The 18,071-nt window shown below is 57.0% G+C and overlaps 1 protein-coding gene across 1 annotated transcript; it reads right to left on the bottom strand.

Annotated features, from left to right (window-relative positions):
- Positions 1 to 684: 684 nt before the first annotated feature.
- TMEM43 (transmembrane protein 43) lies at positions 685 to 18,050 on the bottom strand. The gene is made up of 12 exons (XM_046672867.1): positions 17,874 to 18,050; positions 13,886 to 14,035; positions 12,836 to 12,970; positions 12,130 to 12,224; positions 11,274 to 11,323; positions 10,908 to 10,977; positions 10,027 to 10,097; positions 8,976 to 9,097; positions 8,610 to 8,684; positions 7,927 to 8,028; positions 4,829 to 4,946; positions 685 to 2,511 (listed from the first exon to the last, which is right to left on the bottom strand). Exons 1-12 carry the CDS (start codon positions 17,883 to 17,885, stop codon positions 2,309 to 2,311), a joined length of 1,203 nt encoding a protein of 400 aa, XP_046528823.1. The 5' UTR covers positions 17,886 to 18,050; the 3' UTR covers positions 685 to 2,308.
- Positions 18,051 to 18,071: the final 21 nt, after the last annotated feature.

Raw genomic sequence — 18,071 nt, 5'->3', positions numbered from 1 at the left:
GCATGGCGCTGTCTCTGCAGAAATAACTTATTACTCAGGCAGATGTCAGCTCCTAGTTGGAATTGGGGAATGAAACATTAGGTTTTGGGAAGTTACCATTCACCTGCTTCAAATCTTGTAACAGAAAGAGTCCTCTAAGTGCTAGCTTCAGAGTGGATATTAGTTGCAGTCTGTTGCTTCAGAACAGGAGGCAAAAGAGAATGAAAAGGTAATGTTAGGCATTTCCTGGGCTTAGTTGTCATAAGAACCTGTGAGGTAGAAAAGTACTGTCCCCCTTTTACAGATGAGGATACTGAGGCTCTGAGAGTACTGACAAGCCCGCCAGACAGCCAAGCATCACAGACGTGGGAACAGAGCTCAGGTCTGTCCCAACCCAAAGCCCATGCTGCCTTTTGCACGGGATAGTGCTGTGGCTCCGTCTCTTCCAGCACATTCTGAAGATGGGTGAAGTGTGAGTCATTCATTTGAAATCAGTCCAAACAAAGTAGGCTTTGCTATGTTAGGCTTCTTAGTGCCAGGAATATTGAGATGCCTTTTTAAAAAACTGAAACCTATTTTAACCACTAAAAGCAAAGTAGAATTGAGTTCTAAAACTTCATATCGTTCTTAATAAATTCTATGGTTAATTCTTTAAGAGAAATTTCAGAAAGAATGCCAGAAAAAGAAGGGATAATGGCAAGGTCCTATAACAAAAGATATTTAAAAATTTATTTTCAATTTTTATCAGAAATACAAAGATAATACAAATTTCATGATTTTCCAAAGGCTTCAAATATCTAACATTATTTTGCTCATTAACAACACTTTTGAAATTGGCAGTAATTTAAAATCTGCTAGAAAAAATTGCACAAACCAGATCCCAAGGATTTTGCATTTCACCATCATCTAGTTACAGTGTTGTCTCCAAAAGCATCCTTTAAAAGTTGAGAGATTGATGAAACTGCTTGTTTAACAAGCAGTAGTGAATACTATTTCAGTCCTTCAACCCAGATAAATCATCGCTGGGACTGGCTGTTTTTAACACGAAGAATCTCCGTTTATAGCACAGATGACCCAGGACAAGAAGATTAGCTCACTAGTTTCAGAAGTTCTGACCCCTCACTTGACTACCAAATACTTACTTGCTAAAACAAGCACTCCAGCAAAGCAGAACAATTTCTAAATAGCAAAAAGATAAAGGACATACAAAGAGTCTTTTAAGGCATCATGGTTATAACATAGTTTATCTTTCAAAGGGTATGAAACTTAGAAACTAAGTGAATTAAGCGTGGGTAGGTTTTAATTAGGAGTAAAGCTGTGGACACTTAACAGATAAACCAACCACTCAGAAGCCGCCACGGGAGGCCTGGACACTCATGTAGAAGCATTGATGTGATGAAAGGAACAAGGTCAAACGAGAGTGCTGGACTCCAGCAGGCTCCAGGTCTCTGATCCCTGATTCTGGCCGATGGGAGGTCACCGTGAGGAGCCCACCTAACAGAATAGAGCTTCCAACGTCTTCCTTTGATGGTTGACTAAAAACTGAATCATTCAAGTAAATCGGTAGTTTCTGATGCCAGAAGATGAAAGGAAAAGCCTTTCTCTGCCCTGGCGAGTCCCCTCTCCAAGGGTGGAAACACTTGGTCCAAAGCATCTTAAAGTGTCCCAGCAACCCAGAATACTGACAGAAGTAATAGTTTTTCTCACCAGGTAAGCCACACCCCCACTTAACACCTTTCTGTGCTCTGAATCAACTTCCACTGACGGATTAAAGCGTGTTTTTCTGTAACAGTCTGAAATGTGAATCATTCCGGTGGTTTTTTTGTTTTGTTTTTTAAATCTCAACTCCCTCATAGGGTAGGAGAGTGCTCTGTCCTGTTGCTGCGGTCCTGCTCCAAGGCGACTGTGACGGTGGCCCTTTAGGGTGCGGTGTGGCTGTGGCAGAGCCCAGGCACTCACCTCCAGGAATGAGAGGCAGCAGTGATAGGCGCAGGTCTCCGAGCATCACCGCCTCGTTGTCTGCAGACATCAGTGAAGTGAGATGTGCGGAGCGGCGACACTCGGTCCCAAGAAAAGGAGGCGAGAATGCCTGTCATGCTACAAGACCAGGAGCTGCCTGCTGGCAAGAGAAGGGCTGGGGACGATGCTAACTGAGGGACACCAAACCTGACACCTACGTACGCGGTCAAGTCCAGCCCCTTGAAGAGCGGGGTGGGTGCAGAATCCAAAACGGATGCAGACTCATGCTCGGGCGTGGAGTGGGGTGGGGCCGGGGGGCGGCCTGGATCCGGGGGCTCACGCGGGTGTCTGGTGGGTGCCAGGGCCTGCTTCACTCCAGCTTTTTGGCTGGCACCCGTGTCCGAGCAATGATGATGGGCACCAGGGCCAGGCAGCCGATGAAGAGGGCCCACAGGGGCCTGTAGAAGAGCCAGCCCGCAGCCACGGTCAGCAAGGTCAGCGAGGTGGCCATGCAGAAGGCGAAGGCCTTCAGGCCAATGTTGACCAGGTCTCGGAAGACGGGGAACCAGTCCACTGTGGGGAGAGAAAGGCAGTGAGGCTTCCAGGGCCGCCACGCCGCCTTCTCAGGACATCAGCAGGTGGGTCCTGTCTCTAGACGGGCGGGGGCCCCAGCTGCCAGGTGACCAAGGAGAGGAGGGGGCAGTGGTAGGAGCAAAGAACCTCCTAGTGCGGATGGAAATCCACGAGGAAGGAGCCCACCAGAGCTGTGGCTGGGCACTGAGCCGCCATCCAGGGAGAAGGCGCGCAAAGTGCTCTGCAAAGGTTCTGTGTTGATGGCAGCTGAGGCCAATGTAAAGACATTCGCCTGTGACACTCAAATACCCTGTGTGCTGCACCCTTACGAAGACTGTGGCCAGAACCTTCCGTGGTGTCTACTTGGGCCCCTCAGCCATTCCTGGAGGTGTCTGTTCATTCATGCAGCGAGTTATTACCAATTACCTGTGTGCCTGGCTCTGTGCAGGGGCCAAGGGAAATAAATAGGCCTAAGGTGGCCTCCGCCTTCAAGGATCTCACAGCTGTTGCCCCAATATAATCAAGTCTAGGATCCAGCTGAATCCATAGAGAACTACCCTCTCCTTGGCCTGCCCTGCCCTCCAAGTTGGCATTCTGTAGCTGATGTCCACTGGGGGATCTTCAGTCAGTTCCCAGGAGGCCCCAGTGGCCTGGCACCCTTGGGTTTGCAGAGCAAGCCCCAGTGCCCTGCCACGACTACAGGACCCTGCAGGTCAGCTCATGGTTCACCTTGGTCTCTTCCCATCCGCACCCCTAGCTGGCCCTCGTAACCAGTAGAGCTCATGTTTTTGAGTGCTGGCCATGTGTCAGGCACTATGTGCACCATCTTACCAAAGCCTCATGCTCAAAGCTGGTACTGTGCTTAACCTCATTTCACCCACAACGTCACTGAGACCCAGGGAGTTCAACTTGCCCAAAGTCCTACAGCCAGAAAGTGCCAGGACCAGGATGTCAACTCCCGACTGACTGAGCCCAGACCCTGAGCTCTCACCGTTGCCCTGGGCCTTGAGAGGACAGGGGCCTTGTCTGTCCTGCTCACTGCATGGTCTCCAGGGCTTAGAGCAGTGTCGTGCACACAGCAGGCACTTGGGAAGCACTTACTGAACGAATGCAGGCATGAATGAATGCTGCGGTGTAGCTTCCTGAACCACCCCCCCTGCACTCTGGATCCTGGCACGCTCTGACATCTGTCCTGACCCTGGAGTGTCAGCATTCCAGGATCACAGACTGTCAGACATTCAAAGGGCCCTCTGAGACAGATTCCCAGCTCTTCATCTTGGGAGACAATGGGAGACTTGAGGCTCAGAGAGGGAAAATGCCTGTCCAAGGTCACACAGCCACAACGGGCTTAGTGCAAAGGAACGGCGGGGGAGTCTGTTCAAATTCTAACCTCTCCCGAATGGCACCCAAGACCTGGCCGGTCTTTCTGGGCACAATCCAGCTGTCCCAGGAAAGCCTCAGAGGAAGTGTCCTTTTCCCTGTGGCCTCAGTTTCCTGTCTGTAAAACAAGGGCAGCGGCCCTCCCAGCTCTGCCAGTCCGGGAAGGACTGCAGCCAGACCTGTCCGCAGCTGGAAAGGGTAAGTGGGGGAGAGGTTGTGGTGGGGCCCAGAGAAGGCTGGACGGAAACGTCTGACTGGTTGGGACACAGTGGGGCAAAGGCCTGGATGGGGAGTCCCCCGAGGAGCCCTGTCCTCCCAGAGCCACAGTCTAGGCCCAGCACCTACTCAGTCACGCTGGGCTCTCCGTCCTGGGCCAGGCTAGGTCACTCAGGCAGCTACTGGGCTCACTGGTGCCAACCCCAGGCCAAGTGAGAAGGCCACAATCTCGCTGGCTGCCCCAAATCTAGCCCAAGTCTTGGGGTGGGGAGGGAAGCCATAACAGTTTTAGAGTATTTCTTATTTGCCAAATATTTCACAAAATTCTGCAGGTTAGGTGTGAGGTACCTGAAGCTGAGAGAAGGGAACAGCCCCAGCATCCAGAGCTCTAACATCACAGACCTCAGGTCTGGCTCACTGCAAAGGCTGGCCAGCCTCCGCACCACGGCTGATCGTGTGGAAGGAAGGGATGGAGGAATGAATGACTGAGCGAGCCGGGGATGGGTGGGCCAGACCTTCGGATCACGGAAGCTGAACCAGCCTCCTGGGAGTCAGCACCCACCCAGCCCACACCCTGGCAGCCTCTTGTCCCTCATACTTGCCTTCCTCTGCCTAGGGAGCACCTGTCAGGCGGGAAAAGCTGACACAGTGCTGTCATCAGCACGGCAGAGGCACCTGGGGCCGTAGCGGGGGCAGGACCCCCAGCCCCGTCCACACCTACCCAGGGTATAGAGGATCCGCGTCATCAGGGTGAGGCCCGTAAACATGGCCATCCAGCCGGCGGCCCGCAGGCCCCATGTCTTCATGGAGTTGCTCTTCTGCTCTCTACGAAACACCTCCTGTGGGACACAGTGGGTGGGAGGGAGGGCTCATGTCGCATGTCTCTGACGGAGGCGTGCCAACCCGGGAGCTGTTGGCCCCTCTGAACAGATCGGAGGGAGGAGGGCACATCTCCCACCCAGGTCTAAGGGCCTCTCCCGCTGGGACGGCCCAGAGCAAGGCCCAGAGATGCAGGGGGAGGTACGGCCTTCAGGTCACAGCCCACCTCCTTCCTGCGTCCTTAGCTCGCTGTCCTGTCAGGGAGAGCCTGCTTAGCCCCCTCCACACTGCAGCAGCACCCAGGGGTCGCTGGTCACCACCCGCCACAGTGGCAATGTCTGAGTGTGTGTGCTGCCCCCGGGACATGCTCCGTGCAGTCTTTGACTCCATCTCAGACTCGGTTCTCAGGGTCGGGGACGCTGCACTCTCCTGGTCTCCCTCCTTCTCAGGCTGCTCCTTCCCTCTGGCTGTCCTTCCAATGCTGAAATTCTTCCACGCCCCCCCACCCCCCCCGCCGCTGCCCCCACCCCAGGGACCCCTCTCGATGCCCAGGCCCTCATTTAAAGCTGCAGCTCTGGCACCTTTCTGTGCCTCACCCCTGGGGTTCCCACTGCCTAAGAGACATCTCCACTTGACGTCTTGGCACGTTGACACCAACATTGGAGCCTCCACCCCACTGCTCCTCTCCATCGTCTCTGTCTCGGCAGGTGGAGCAGCCACCCGCCCCCTGCACAAGCCGAAACCTGGGTGTCAAACGTGGCTCGCTCCTCCCTCACCACCTCCCATCCAGGCCATACGCAAGTCCTGGCAACGCTCTGTCCACACTTCCCCAAATCTCTCACCACCGTCACCCCTCCCCTGTGTCGGCACCGTCTCCCACCTGGACCGCTGCGGCAGCCTCCTGCCCCCTGCCCATGTGCTCCTGCCACCCTCACCTCCTTCTCCACACTGTGACCTGCTACAGCCCCACCGTCTATGCCCCAGCCCCACTGGCTGCCTGTCCAGAGATCAGGTCAAGTGTCTGCTGCCTTGGGGCCTTTGCACACACCTAATCCTGCCTTGCCAGCTCCTGCACTCTTCCAGGCTCAGCCTAAGTGCCATTTCTTCAGAGCCTCCCCGACCCCAGGCTGAGTCGGGCTCCCTTGGCCTTACTGTAACAGCAGTGATGGCAACTAACACTTACTGCTTCCTAGTTACCAGTCGCGTCCCACATGCTTTCTAAGTATTATCTTATTTCACCGCTGAGGGTAGGCATGCTTATTTCCACTTTACAGAAGAGGAAACTGAGGCTCTGAGAGGACAAGTAACCCACTCAGGGTCTCACCCGAAGCAGCTGACTAAGCTACAGGCTTGAGCGTAGGGGCCATGTCTGTTTTGTCCCTCACTGTGTCCCTGGTGCTCAATAAAAACACACTGAATGAATGACGACCCTTCACAACCACCAAATAAGGTGGAGGTGATAACAATAATGCAAAAGGTTCCATTTTCCAGAGGAGGCAGCAGGCTAAGAGAGGAGAGAGCCGGCTTGGGCCCCACCGCCAGCGGCAGGCAGAGTCCACGATCATCCTCCCTGCACTCTCCCGCCCCAGAGCTGGGACGTGGGCATCCTGGCTCGCAGGCTCTGGCTTCTCCTCAGGGCCATGCGCTGCCTCCTCGGCTCAAGGTCTTCTCTCCCCGCTTGGCAGAGACCCCGCGCTGCTCCTGCCGGTCTGTCAGAGCCTTCCCTCCTGGGAGTTGTGCAAGCCAGGAGCCCCGCCGCTCCTCTCTGTGGGCAGCTCTGAGACCTGGGCCTCCACCTGCAAGAGGCTGGAAGCCAAGCCACGGCTGGGGCTCTGGGAGAGAAAGGGAGGCCGGGACAGGGCCTCTTCACGTCAGAAACTCCCTAGGGCCCCGGGAGCTGCAGGTGGAAAGGGTGACTCATGACCTACTAGGCTGGAGGTGGCAGCCCCACCCTGACGTTGGCAACTGTGCTCTGGGCCACACCCTCGTCCTGGCCAAAGGAGTAGGTACAGCCCCCACCCACAACATGCCCCGACCCCAGGGCTGGGGGCTGGAGTGAGAGGGATGGCAGCTGAGGGCCTAATGACAGGCTCAAGAGGGTCACAGCTAAGCCCTGCTGCCTGCCTGTCTCTTCCAAGCCAATTCTGGATGAAAATCCCACAGTCCTGTTCAAGGCAAGTATGGAACGTCCCACCAGTGACACGCTGTGTTCAACAACAAAGTAAAAACTGTTTTCCTGTTGAAGAGTAGGATTTCCTGCCTGGGAGAAGAAAGGCTAACATTTAAGGCACGCAACTGAAGAGACCAGCGCCTCTGAGCACCTCTGCTCCTCGCAGCTGAGGCAGGACCCTCCCCGCTTCACGAGTGGGGACAGGGCTGCCAGGCCTGGGACCACTGTCCCTGAGGCACCCGCCCTCCCTCGCAGTCCTGGACTCTGCAGCTCCAAGCCCCGCTGCCCCTAGTGCTCTTAAAGCGGCAGCGCATCCTCACGGGGGCCTCCGGGCTCAGCAGCCTCGTCTACCCCACGCCCTCCTCTTGGGGCGGCGGCCACTCGGGCACTCCCAGTGCCCCTGACATGATGAATACCGTCCTGCCTGAGCTACTGAGGGACCCCGACTCCTCCAGCTCTGACCGATTCCCTTCCGCTGGGACTCAGCAAACTGTCACTCAAATTGTCACTGCCTTGACCAGTGCTGAAGCAGCCTTCTGTGATCGGGTCTGTTTCTCTCAGAGCGTCTGCCACCCCTCCCAACGCTCCACACCATGTGTCCTTACTCCCCCACACGGCGGGAAGCCTGTGAGGGACGAGGCTGTTCTGCTCGCGGGTCTGTCCTCAGCACCTGGCCCAGTCTGGCACACACGGAGATTCTTATTCCTTCTATTTCCTTCTCTTGCCTCATGGCACCAGCTAGGCCCTCTAGTAGTAGGAGCTTACTAAATAGCCACCAGAGTGGAGGACCTGCCTGTCCCGCCATCACGCAGGGGGCAGCAGCAACTCACCTCTGCTGAGAAGTCCCCATGGTGCAGGAGAAGCAAGGTGTCCCCGGACCTGGTGGAGTATGGGACTAGCTGGTCACCCCGCTGCCGGGCAATCACGGTGACCTGGTCAGAGAATTTGGGGTTAGACCTGAGGGGATGATCAGCCCGCCCGGTCCCAGCGCCCCTCTGCACTGTGTGCCGACTAGGGGAGTGAGGAGACCCAGGCCAGCCCCGGAGCCTCTTTCCACACCTCGGCCGGCGTACAGCAGCCCCCCGAGGTCGGCCAATCGGCTCCACTCCAAGCTCCAGGGAGGACCCTGGGCAGAAGCAGGATTCCGGGCAGAGCAGGGGCAGGGGCAGGACTGCACTTGACGGGCTCAGGAACACGAGACCCAGTACTGACAGAGCAAAAAACGGGCTGGGGGAAGAGGGCCCGCGTGTGATGGGAAGAACTCTCATCAGGCATAATCATGAGATGCCTCTAGAACTGCAGCTCCTAAGGCACGGTTCACGGGTGTCCAGGGTGGCTGCGGGGACGCGGACCTCGGAAACTGCTCCAGGCAGGCCCGACGGTGGGTGAAAGTGAGCACTTAAATGCTTTTCCTGGAGGGAGGGTCCGAAGCATTCACGACACTGTCCGAGGTGTCTGTGCCCAGGAAGGTTAGGGAGCCCTGCCTTAGTCTGCCCTGGGGGAGCTGGATTACCACGTGAGCTGGGCCCAGGTCGGGGTCGTCGCCGCTCAGCCCCGCGTAGGAAAAGGAGACGCGCAGGTCTCCGACCTGGGGGTGGGAGAGAAGTGAGGGGAGTGAGGCAGGCGGCAGTCAGCCTGGGCCTGGGCCCATGGTGCCGTCGAACCCCGCGCTGGTGCTCTCCCCGCCTCCACCTCGGCCCACGTGTCCCCATCACCCAGGAGGCCTCTCCTCTCCCATTTCATTTGGCCGAGTGCAGCTACAGGTTCAACAGAACAGAGGCAGAGTCGATAGCAGGACTGTGACTCCTGCGTGCTGTCCGGGATGCTCCTCCACGGCCCTGATCTTTGCTATCTGAGCAGCCCAAGCCCCCAAGCGTACCTCCGGATACTTGGGGTTTTCACTGTGGTAGAAATAGTCTCCCCGGCGAATGATGTCCACGTGGGGGTCCTCCAGCTTGGACAGGCTCAATGGCTTGAAGTTGTCGATTTTGTCAATGAGGCCTGGGAGAAGCGAGGTGGTTAGAAACAAGAGTATGCAAATTAAAACACCCCTGGTCTGCAAGCCCCTCAGCCTGACACCCTGCCCACGACGCCCTCACACCCAGCTCACAGCCTGGCCCTGCTGCCACCTTCAGACTCAGCCCCCTCCGGGCTTGGTATGCCCTTCTCCAATCCACCTCTTCCACAGCTTGTCCTCTGCCAGCCTCATCTCAGTCACCATTTCCTCCAGAAAGCCTTTCCTGTCCCCTCTCCCTGTCCAGTCGGAGTGACCACAGCTCCAGGAATGGTCCTAGCCCTGTCCCCACCCCACCTTGGGTCCAGTCACCCATGTCCAAGCCTGGCTCCCTGGCTACACAGAGAGCACCTGAGGCCAGGGCCGGCAGGCACAGCAGGCACAAGCTGAGCGACAGGACAGATGGCTGCCCCGGATCTCCAGGCCTCCCCTCCCACCTTCCAGGGTCAGACTCAGGGAAGGAGCCCCAGGAGTTACTGTGGCCAGTGATGCCACCTTGTCCCTTGAAAGCTTCTCTTGGAGTCACCTGGGGGCAGCCTGCAATGACCCACCCCCTTCCTGGCACGGGGCTGGATGCCAGGTCTCTAGTGCTGCTCGAGGGCCACCTGAGGAAGGCTCTCGGCTGTCTGGCCAGAACTGGCACGGCAGCAGTGCCTGGCGGTCATTCTCTGCAAGAGCGGCGCTTCAGAGGAACCCGGCCGGGGTGCGAGCGTTCTGCACGAGCCTTGGCACCCTGGGATCTGCCTTCCCTCCGGCCCACAGCCCAAAGTATGATGCTGGGGAAGTGCCGGCTGACCCCTTGCCCAGGGGAGTGGGACCCTTTAACCCCCCGCCGGCTGGGTGCTAGGAGGTGGCCGCGTGGAGGCACAGGGCCTCTGCGTTGGTGCTGGCTCACCTGAAGGGGCTGGAGACGTACCTGCCGAGAGGAAAAACCTGCCAATTTGGACGAAGGGGGCCGTTGCTGTGAAGGACTCCACTGCCATCGCACTGTGGGAGAGAGCGCTGCCGGTGAAGAGGGGCACCAGCGGGGAGCGCTCTGGTCCCTCTGGGTTGTGCCAGGAAGGGCTGCCATCTGGGGGCTCTGGCAAGTGCAGACCAGCCCAGGCGCTCCCGACGTCTTGACTTTACACCCTGCTCCACCCCCGAGACGGAGCACCCTCACTCTGTCTCCCATGCCCCAGAGCCTCAGAGGTCTCTTGCCTAGGCCCCTGGCAGCCCATGTCACCCCCCACCAGCCGTCAGCTGGCCCTCCATGGCCTTCACACCCTCACTGACCCTCCCCAGCCCTGGGCAGCATCCAAGCCGCCCTGTGCACATGTCCCAGACCCTTCCTGGCACAGCCCTGCCCGTGGCCGCAGGCAGCTGTGCTCCAGTGTTACGCCTGTTTCACCATCCCCACATCCCTGAGCTGCTAACCGCCCTCTGCCGAAATCCTCTGAAAGCCCGGATCGAGTGCCACTGCCTCCTGAAAGCCCTCCCTGATTGTCCTGCCACTCCCATGGCTAACAGGTAACAAAATGCCCCCCTGGTGCAGTCTGTGCAAATCCTTTAAGGTACTCAGCCTAAGCCTTCTATTTGTGACCTGTTTGAGGGGAGCTTGTCTGGGGTCAGAGAAGTTGGGTCTTGCCTCCCTGTGCTCCTGGTGCCCAGCACAGGAGCTGGCCTCAGAGCCATGTCCCACGCTTTCATCCTCTCATGACGCAGAAGTCAGTCAATCCCATTACACAGATGAGGAAGCTGAGGTGGGACCTGCCAGTGGCAGGCAAGGCTGTGCTCAGGCTGGGGCCCAGCTCTCACCTGGGGTTTTTGTGGCCAATCTCTCTGTCGAAGTTTCTGCTGTTGACAATCTCTGACCTCCATTCGGTGTCTGTCGTGGGGAGAGGGAACAACTCAGAAATGGTGGTAGAGTGGCCACAGGTCTGAGGATTACTGGCCCTGCATCCTCTTATCCAAACCCGTGACCACATGAGGGGCGAAGGGACAGCTCCTCGAGCCTCATGGGATGGATAGGAGAGCAGGGCTCTGAGGACCGGCACCCAGGGATCCCCGCGCCTGGTTCTGCACCCTTCCTGCTGCCATCAGCCTCCGCCAAGAGCAGAGAGCACATGTGCGCAGGGACATGCCAGCATCTGCTCGCAGGCAGGGGCGGGGCCCCGTACTCACTGTAGGAGTACCTCCTCTCTGTCTTCACCTGCCCATCCTCGGTGTATTCTCTGCAGGGAAAGCACAGGCAGCCCCAGCGTCAGCCCATCCCTCCGGAGGCATTCCAATCTCTCAGCATCTCCAACAGGAAGCAGCTCGCAGCGACCAGGCCAAACTCCCCAGTGGAGCAGGCTTTGTCTGCAGCAGCCCAGAGACAGGGCACTCACTCCCCAGCAGACAGCCAGTTCCACCCCTCGAGGCCCTGACCGGAGCAAAGAGCATTCTCATCCTGAGCTCACACCAAGGGGCCCAGCCCTGCCGTCTGGGCTCAGAGGTCTGCCTGCACCCTCTGCTCCAGGACTTCCTGGGAGAGTCCCCTGCAGCTGCCCTTCTCTGAGCCAAGCTGAGCTGTCCTGGCTCCCCGACTCCCGGCCAGCTCCCCTCCCTACTCATAGTCCATGTGGCTCAGCTCCAGGGGACCCTGCCTGGCCAATGGGAGCCTGCCTTGGGACTTCTGTCAGAACTGACAGGATGCAACCGGGAGGCTGCCTCTGCCCCTCGGGAGAGAAGATAGGACTGACACACGGGAAAGCACTGTTTGCAGCCTGGATCCGGTCATGCCTCGAGCATGGGCATCCCTGGATAACTTCCTAGACAAGAGCGATCACTCCCGCTTTCCTCTTTGAGCCGCTCTGCATTAGGTTCCTGCCACCTCCAAAAGATCACTGGCTAACAATTGTGGGGTAATCTGGCATTTGTCTGATAGGAAGATTTTATACTTTCAATTTCAGAAGCGTCACAATGAAAGCCACCTGCGTGTCATCGTAGCGTCTGCGCCTCCTTACCCCCAGCTGACCCTGCGCTCCCTGCGCCTCACCTGGACTCCTCCGTCTCCACCCACTGGTACATCTCCACGTGCCGCCGCAATTTCACAGCCGGAAGGTGGACCCCGTAGTTTGGATCAGACAAGAGCTTCAAAAAAACCAAGAAAAATAAGGGCTAAGACTCACATCAGCCCAGAAGCCCGGCTCAGGGGAAGCTGGACTGGAAGAGAAACAGGAATGGGGAACAGGGACAGGGCGCGGAGTCCTACAGCGGCTGCGTGTGGGAGAATCCAGTGAAGCTGCCTGTTCAAGGCCTTGGCACTCTCCCGTGGCCACGAGCCGCATGGTACAGGCTCAGGTTGCACGGCCCAACAGCAAGGTGCCAAGGACACGTGATTGTGTTCCCACAGGAAAGCACCCGTGGAGCCTGGCTCTGGACACACAAGCTAATCACAATCACTGAAGCGCCGTTTGTAAAGCTTGCACCACGTGCCCAGGACTGTGCCAAGAGGCTGGCTACTCAATCCCGCGCATCTGCAAAATTGGCCCCCGACTTCGTTACGATCATTCTCCCCAGGCTACAGATGAAGATGTTGAGACTCAGGAGGGCTGGGTCCACACAGCTGCTGAGCGGTGGAGTTGGAAACCACACCCACGCGTGTCCATCTCCAAGGCCCATGCTTTCCAAATCCTCAAGCAGACAATATCCAGCAATAGGCCCCAAGCCGCCGGCAGGCCGGCAACCATTGCCGAACCTACCTTGGACGTCCGCAGGGCCCCAATGATGTGCACCAGCCTCCCCTCGTTCTCTGGAGCCACACTGTGGATGCTGTCAGGGGACACCACGAGCGAGAGGCCCTCGGCCAGGGAGGTTGCTGTCTTCAAGGCGCGGCCCTGTGAGCAAAGGGGAGTGAGGATGCCAACACTCAGGCATGGCTGAGATGGTTGTGCTTACTGCAGTCTGTCAGCGCAAGATGGGCCTCTGGGTGCACTGAGGCTGATCTCCCCATTTTACATCTGAAAAACTGAGGTCTGGCAAGTGGCAGAGTTGGGATCCGAACCCAGAATTCCTGCTTTTCTTGGCAGACCTTGTCCCACCACTCCACCCCACCACCAATCTCAGGACTGCCCTCATGGTGGGAATAGCTCGGGCTTCTGTCTGTCCTGTCCCCTCCCCTCATTTTCCCCTGCTTTTTCCTCCCCTGCCCTCCTCTCGGTCCATGTAAGTTACATGGGCCAATCTGCACTGCTGTCCAAATTATGTGACCCAGACCCGCCAATCAAAATGTGTATCCACGGGCCACAGGGACTGGTTCAGAGAGAGGACTGAGACCCAAGCCAGCCACTGAGAGATCTCCCTGCAACTTTTGATAACTGATTTACAAAGAGATGGTTCCCCTTTTCTCTGGGGTTACTAAGCTGGTTGGATGTGACTCTGGAGTTGCTGGGCCACCTGTGCCACCACAAAGGCAGAGCCTGCCAAAGAGAAATCCACAATAGAGAAAAACAGGCAAGAGCTGGAGAAATGGAAATTCCTGGTAACCCAGCATGAATGCCTGGATCCAACCATGCCTGAAGTTGGTACCGCGCCCAGGATTTCAGACATGTAAAATGATCCATTTCGCTTCCTGATTCTGTCAGTTGTGAGGTGGGTCAAAACAGAAAGAATTCTGATTAATTCAGCAGCCCCTCCTCCTCTCTTTTGTAAAACGTCGGCCCTTATTACCAAATCCAGCCTCTAGATTCACAGCCTTTGATCCTGGTGCTGTGGGACCCTCACTCTGCACAGAGGGACCCTGAACATTTTACCTCATTGGTGAAAATCAAGTAGAAGGAGAGCAGGAAGGTCATGAGCCCCACAAACATCCCGCCTGAGGTCTCGCTCAGCCGCTCCAGGAAGCCTGGCTGGGGCTCGGTTGTAGTTTTGACATGTTCTCTCCTGTTACTTGAACTGGAATACTGAAAAATGAAAAATTCAAAAAAAAATCAGAAAGAAAATCGGTTTTGAAAATAAACTGAATTTTGCTATTTATTTATACTCAGCTTTTACTGCTTTTTAATTATAAAATAAATGCACAGATAATAAGTGTGCAGTCTGATGGGTTTTGACAAATGCATCCATCATCTGACCAACACCCAGACTGAGCTACAGAACATTTCTATCACCCCAGGAATCTTCCTTGTGTCCCCGCCCTGCCAATCCTCCCCTCTCCTCGCCCACCAGGGGGACAACCATTTGAATCTGTATCACTGTAGATTCGTGTTGGCTCTTCTGGAACTTGACATACGCGGAATTATACAGCACAAACTCTTTTTTGTCAAGATCCTTTAACTCAGTGCACGGCGCCTGAGGTCCACCTAGGTGGTGCGTCAGTGGCTTACACCTTTTCAAGGCTGAGTAGTACTCCACAGAGGAGCACACCCGTTTGCTGAGCATTCACCAGTGGCTATCTGTCCTGGTCGTCTCACGTTCTTAGATATTAAGGACACTCATGTACACATCTTTATGTAGACAGGAGCTTCCACTTCCCTCGGGTATTGGGTAAACACCTAGGAGTGGAAGTGCTGGATCACAAGGAAGATGTATGTTTTTTAAGAAACTGCCAAATCATTTTTTTTCATTTTAAAGATTTTATTTTTCCTTTTTCTCCCCAAAGCCCCTGGTACGTAGTTGTCTATTTTTAGCTGTGGGTCCTTCTGGTTGTGGCATGTGGGAGGCCACCTCAGCATGGCCTGATGAGTGGTGCCATGTTTGCGCCCAGGATCCGAACCGGCGAAACCCTGGGCCGCTGAAGTGGAGCACGTGAACTTAACCATTCAGCCATGGGGCTGGCCCCCCAGCTTGTTTTAAAAACTGGTCATTACAGATATATTTTTAATTCAATCTGACAGATTGCGGCTGAGCTTCCAGAGGGCCATGCTGGCTTGGTGGGGTGAGAGGAGGGTAAAAAGGGTTAAGGGCCACTGAGTCACACAAATAGCGCTCAGCCATGCTGAGTGTCTGGGGAGAGAAGTGAATCCAGTGCTAAAGGAGTGACCCCTTCCAGCGGGGGATCAAGGCGGGCTCCCTGGAGGAGGGGGGATTTGAGTGAGCTCTCAGAGGCAGACCCTGGGGTGAGGGCATCTACAGCAGGAAGAACTGTGTGGGCAATGGTGAGGACGGAGGAACTGCTCCCTGGGGATCAGTACCCATCTTCTCCGGCGGGGTGTGGGGAGGAAAGGGGACAGCAAGGCACGTCTAGGCGGGTTCACGGTCAGCCTCAAACCAGAGGCAGCGGGTCAGGCCTTGTCCAATGATAACAGGAGCATGGTCTGGGGTGTGTCCACTGCTGATGGAGAGTGTTGTCACCCAGGGCAGGACTGCGGAGCCAGAAGACTGGGTTTGAGTCCAGGTTCTGCCACACACCAGCCATGAGACCGGGGGCAAGCAGCTCAAGCCCTTTGTGTCCTCCAGGTGCTCATCTGTAAAATGGGGATAATAATCCAACACAGAGGTTGTGGGGAGAGGCGAGGACATAAATACAAGCTGGCTGGTGGAGGGTTAGCAGCTTTCCCTGCAACTGATACCAAGCCTGGCACGGAGGCTGGGGATGAGCTGACAGAAGCCACAAAGATGTACAGCGGCTCCCAGGGAGTGCTCCGGTGAGCCAGGCCCTGAGTGCAGGGCTGGGGCCAGAGAAGAGACTCAAGTTGGAGTCTCTGCTCGAAATAGGCAAAGGCCACGTTCTCTGCTTCTCCCACATGCCACAAGTCCAGGCCTGCCAGGGACCAGATGCCCAACGCATTCAGAAACGGTCTTGACCTTCCATGCCATTTGGAAATATTAGTGGAGCAATTCGCTGCAGGCGGGTAGGTGACCATCAGCCATGACAATGATGACAATGGCAAACACACCAGTCTATCACAGGCCAGTCATGGGCAAGCCTAAGGAGGTGGGGGCTGTCACTACCCCACTTCACGGATGAGAAAACAGAGGCTCAGAAGGGGTGATGGCGAGTCACACACCTGGCCGTGCTCTGAACGGACCTCCCAGTAGACACAGGATCACGGCGTCTCCTCCCTGCCCACTCCTCGCCACCCACCTCGCCCCGCCCTGCCCTGAGCGGCCCCCTCCTATGCCTTTCTCTTTCTCTTCAAGGCTGTCTGTAAGCCCGATCTTGATGTTGGCTCCTTGATGTGTGTTAAATACATGTATATATATCCTCAGTGACACATGCCCTCGCAGTCCCAGCACTCTGGAACTGAAGCAATGAGCAAGGAGTACAGGCCCTGAAAATCACTTGCTGTGCAACCCTGGGTATGTTGCTCTACCTCCCTGATCCTGTTCACTCACTTATAAAATGGAGATGGTAACAGCATCTCTGTTACAGGACAACTGTTACACTGATTATAAATTCTGTTGCCTCCCTGCTCCACCCTACCATCTTCAGATCTTTCTCCCTCACCCGCCCTGGTGGCTCCTGTAAATGTGCACCCAGCTACTGGATGAATCAACAAAGGTTTGGCAGCAGAGGATACACAAACTCTTCCACATTCCTTGGCGAAGGTGAGGTCCTAACATACCCGAGGTGCTCTCTGCCCACCAGCATTGTGAAGATCAACTTTCTTTTCCACATATTAGGTACCTACTGTGTGCTGGGCACTGTGCTAAGCACCGTCTCCCTTGAACTTCACAGTAACCGATCCCAGGAGGAAATATAAACACCCAGAGATTAAGGCCACACAGCCACTGAGAGGACGAATCTGGACTGGCCCCCAGGCCGGCCTGACTCCAGAGCCTGCGTTCTCCAGCACCTTCCATGACACCTTCCCGGACGCAGCCCGCCCTCTGCCCGGGCAGACCCTGGGTCCCCAGACCACCTCCGAGGCTTTTCTAGCTGCAGCCCTCAAGGCTCCTAGGCCTCCCAGACAACCCTAACACAAGGCGGCGTGTGCCAGGGCTCTGGGTGACACAAACCCTGGCTTCTCTGGGGGTGTGGGTGGCAGAGAGGACGCTCGGGGACAGAGGAGGGGCCTGAGAAGAGGGTGTGACAGACCAGGGGAGAGTGGCCAGGACGCTCCACCAAAGCAGGAGGGCGGGAGTGTCGGGGCTGGCAGGGCTCCCGAGCTGGCCCAGAAGCCCTTACCGAGGACGGAGTTGTGAGTCACCAGCTTCTCACATAGCCAGCGCCCTGGTGGGAGGTGTGCCCGGTTTGTTGAATGAATGCTGGACTTACATGGGAAGACTCTCAAGAATGGCTGGCTGTAGGGAGAAGCAGCCCGCAGCCTTTCAAAGGGAACGCCTTCCGCCAGGGCCTCTCTAACCAAATCCACGCTAGGAGGACGAGGGGCGCGGCAGCAGGGAAGCGCTCCCTCTCACGGGCATCCTAACGCCTGGGCTCCCAAGCTAGCATCGCAGCCTCGGTTCACGGCCCCCCCCCCCCCCCAGCCCCGCCCGCCCGACAGCGCGGTCTGTGCGCCGCTGGACAGCTCCCCGGGCCGTCCCGGCCGCCCCGCCCTTCCCGCGCACGGCTCTCTCCCGCCGAGGTCCCGACCAGCTCTCGAGCTCCGCCGGCTGAGACCCGCGAGCGCCCAGGCCAATGCCGGGAGCACCGCCTCCCAGCCCGCCTCCCTCCGCGCAGACGCGCGAGCCGAGCCGGGGGCCGAGAGACCGGACCGACGGACAGCGCCCGGAGGCGCAGAAGCGGGCACGCGGAGGGGTCAGCCCGTCCAGACGGACCTCGGCGGCCTCCGGGGAAGAGGAGGCCGCGGCTGATGGGGAAGCCCGGGTGTGGCCCGGCGGAACAGAGACACTCACGTTCGCGGCCATGGTGGGAGCCAGCTCGCCGCGCCCTCCCTCTGCTTCGCTGCGAGACGCGCCTACAGCCCGAGCGCGGAGTCAACTGCCTCTCGGCCGCGCGCGAGCTGCGAAACTCCCCGTGAAACCCAGAACTAAGGGGACGCGCCACAGTTACCGCCCCTAGGGTCCCTGGCTTTTCTGCTCATGCGCGCCGCA

The sequence above is a fragment of the Equus quagga genome, chromosome 1 (genome assembly GCF_021613505.1).
Source record: "Equus quagga isolate Etosha38 chromosome 1, UCLA_HA_Equagga_1.0, whole genome shotgun sequence".
In the NCBI taxonomy this organism is placed as follows: domain Eukaryota; kingdom Metazoa; phylum Chordata; class Mammalia; order Perissodactyla; family Equidae; genus Equus; species Equus quagga.
Note: the sequence above shows the minus strand (reverse complement) of the source record. Positions and strands in the feature narration are given on the sequence as shown.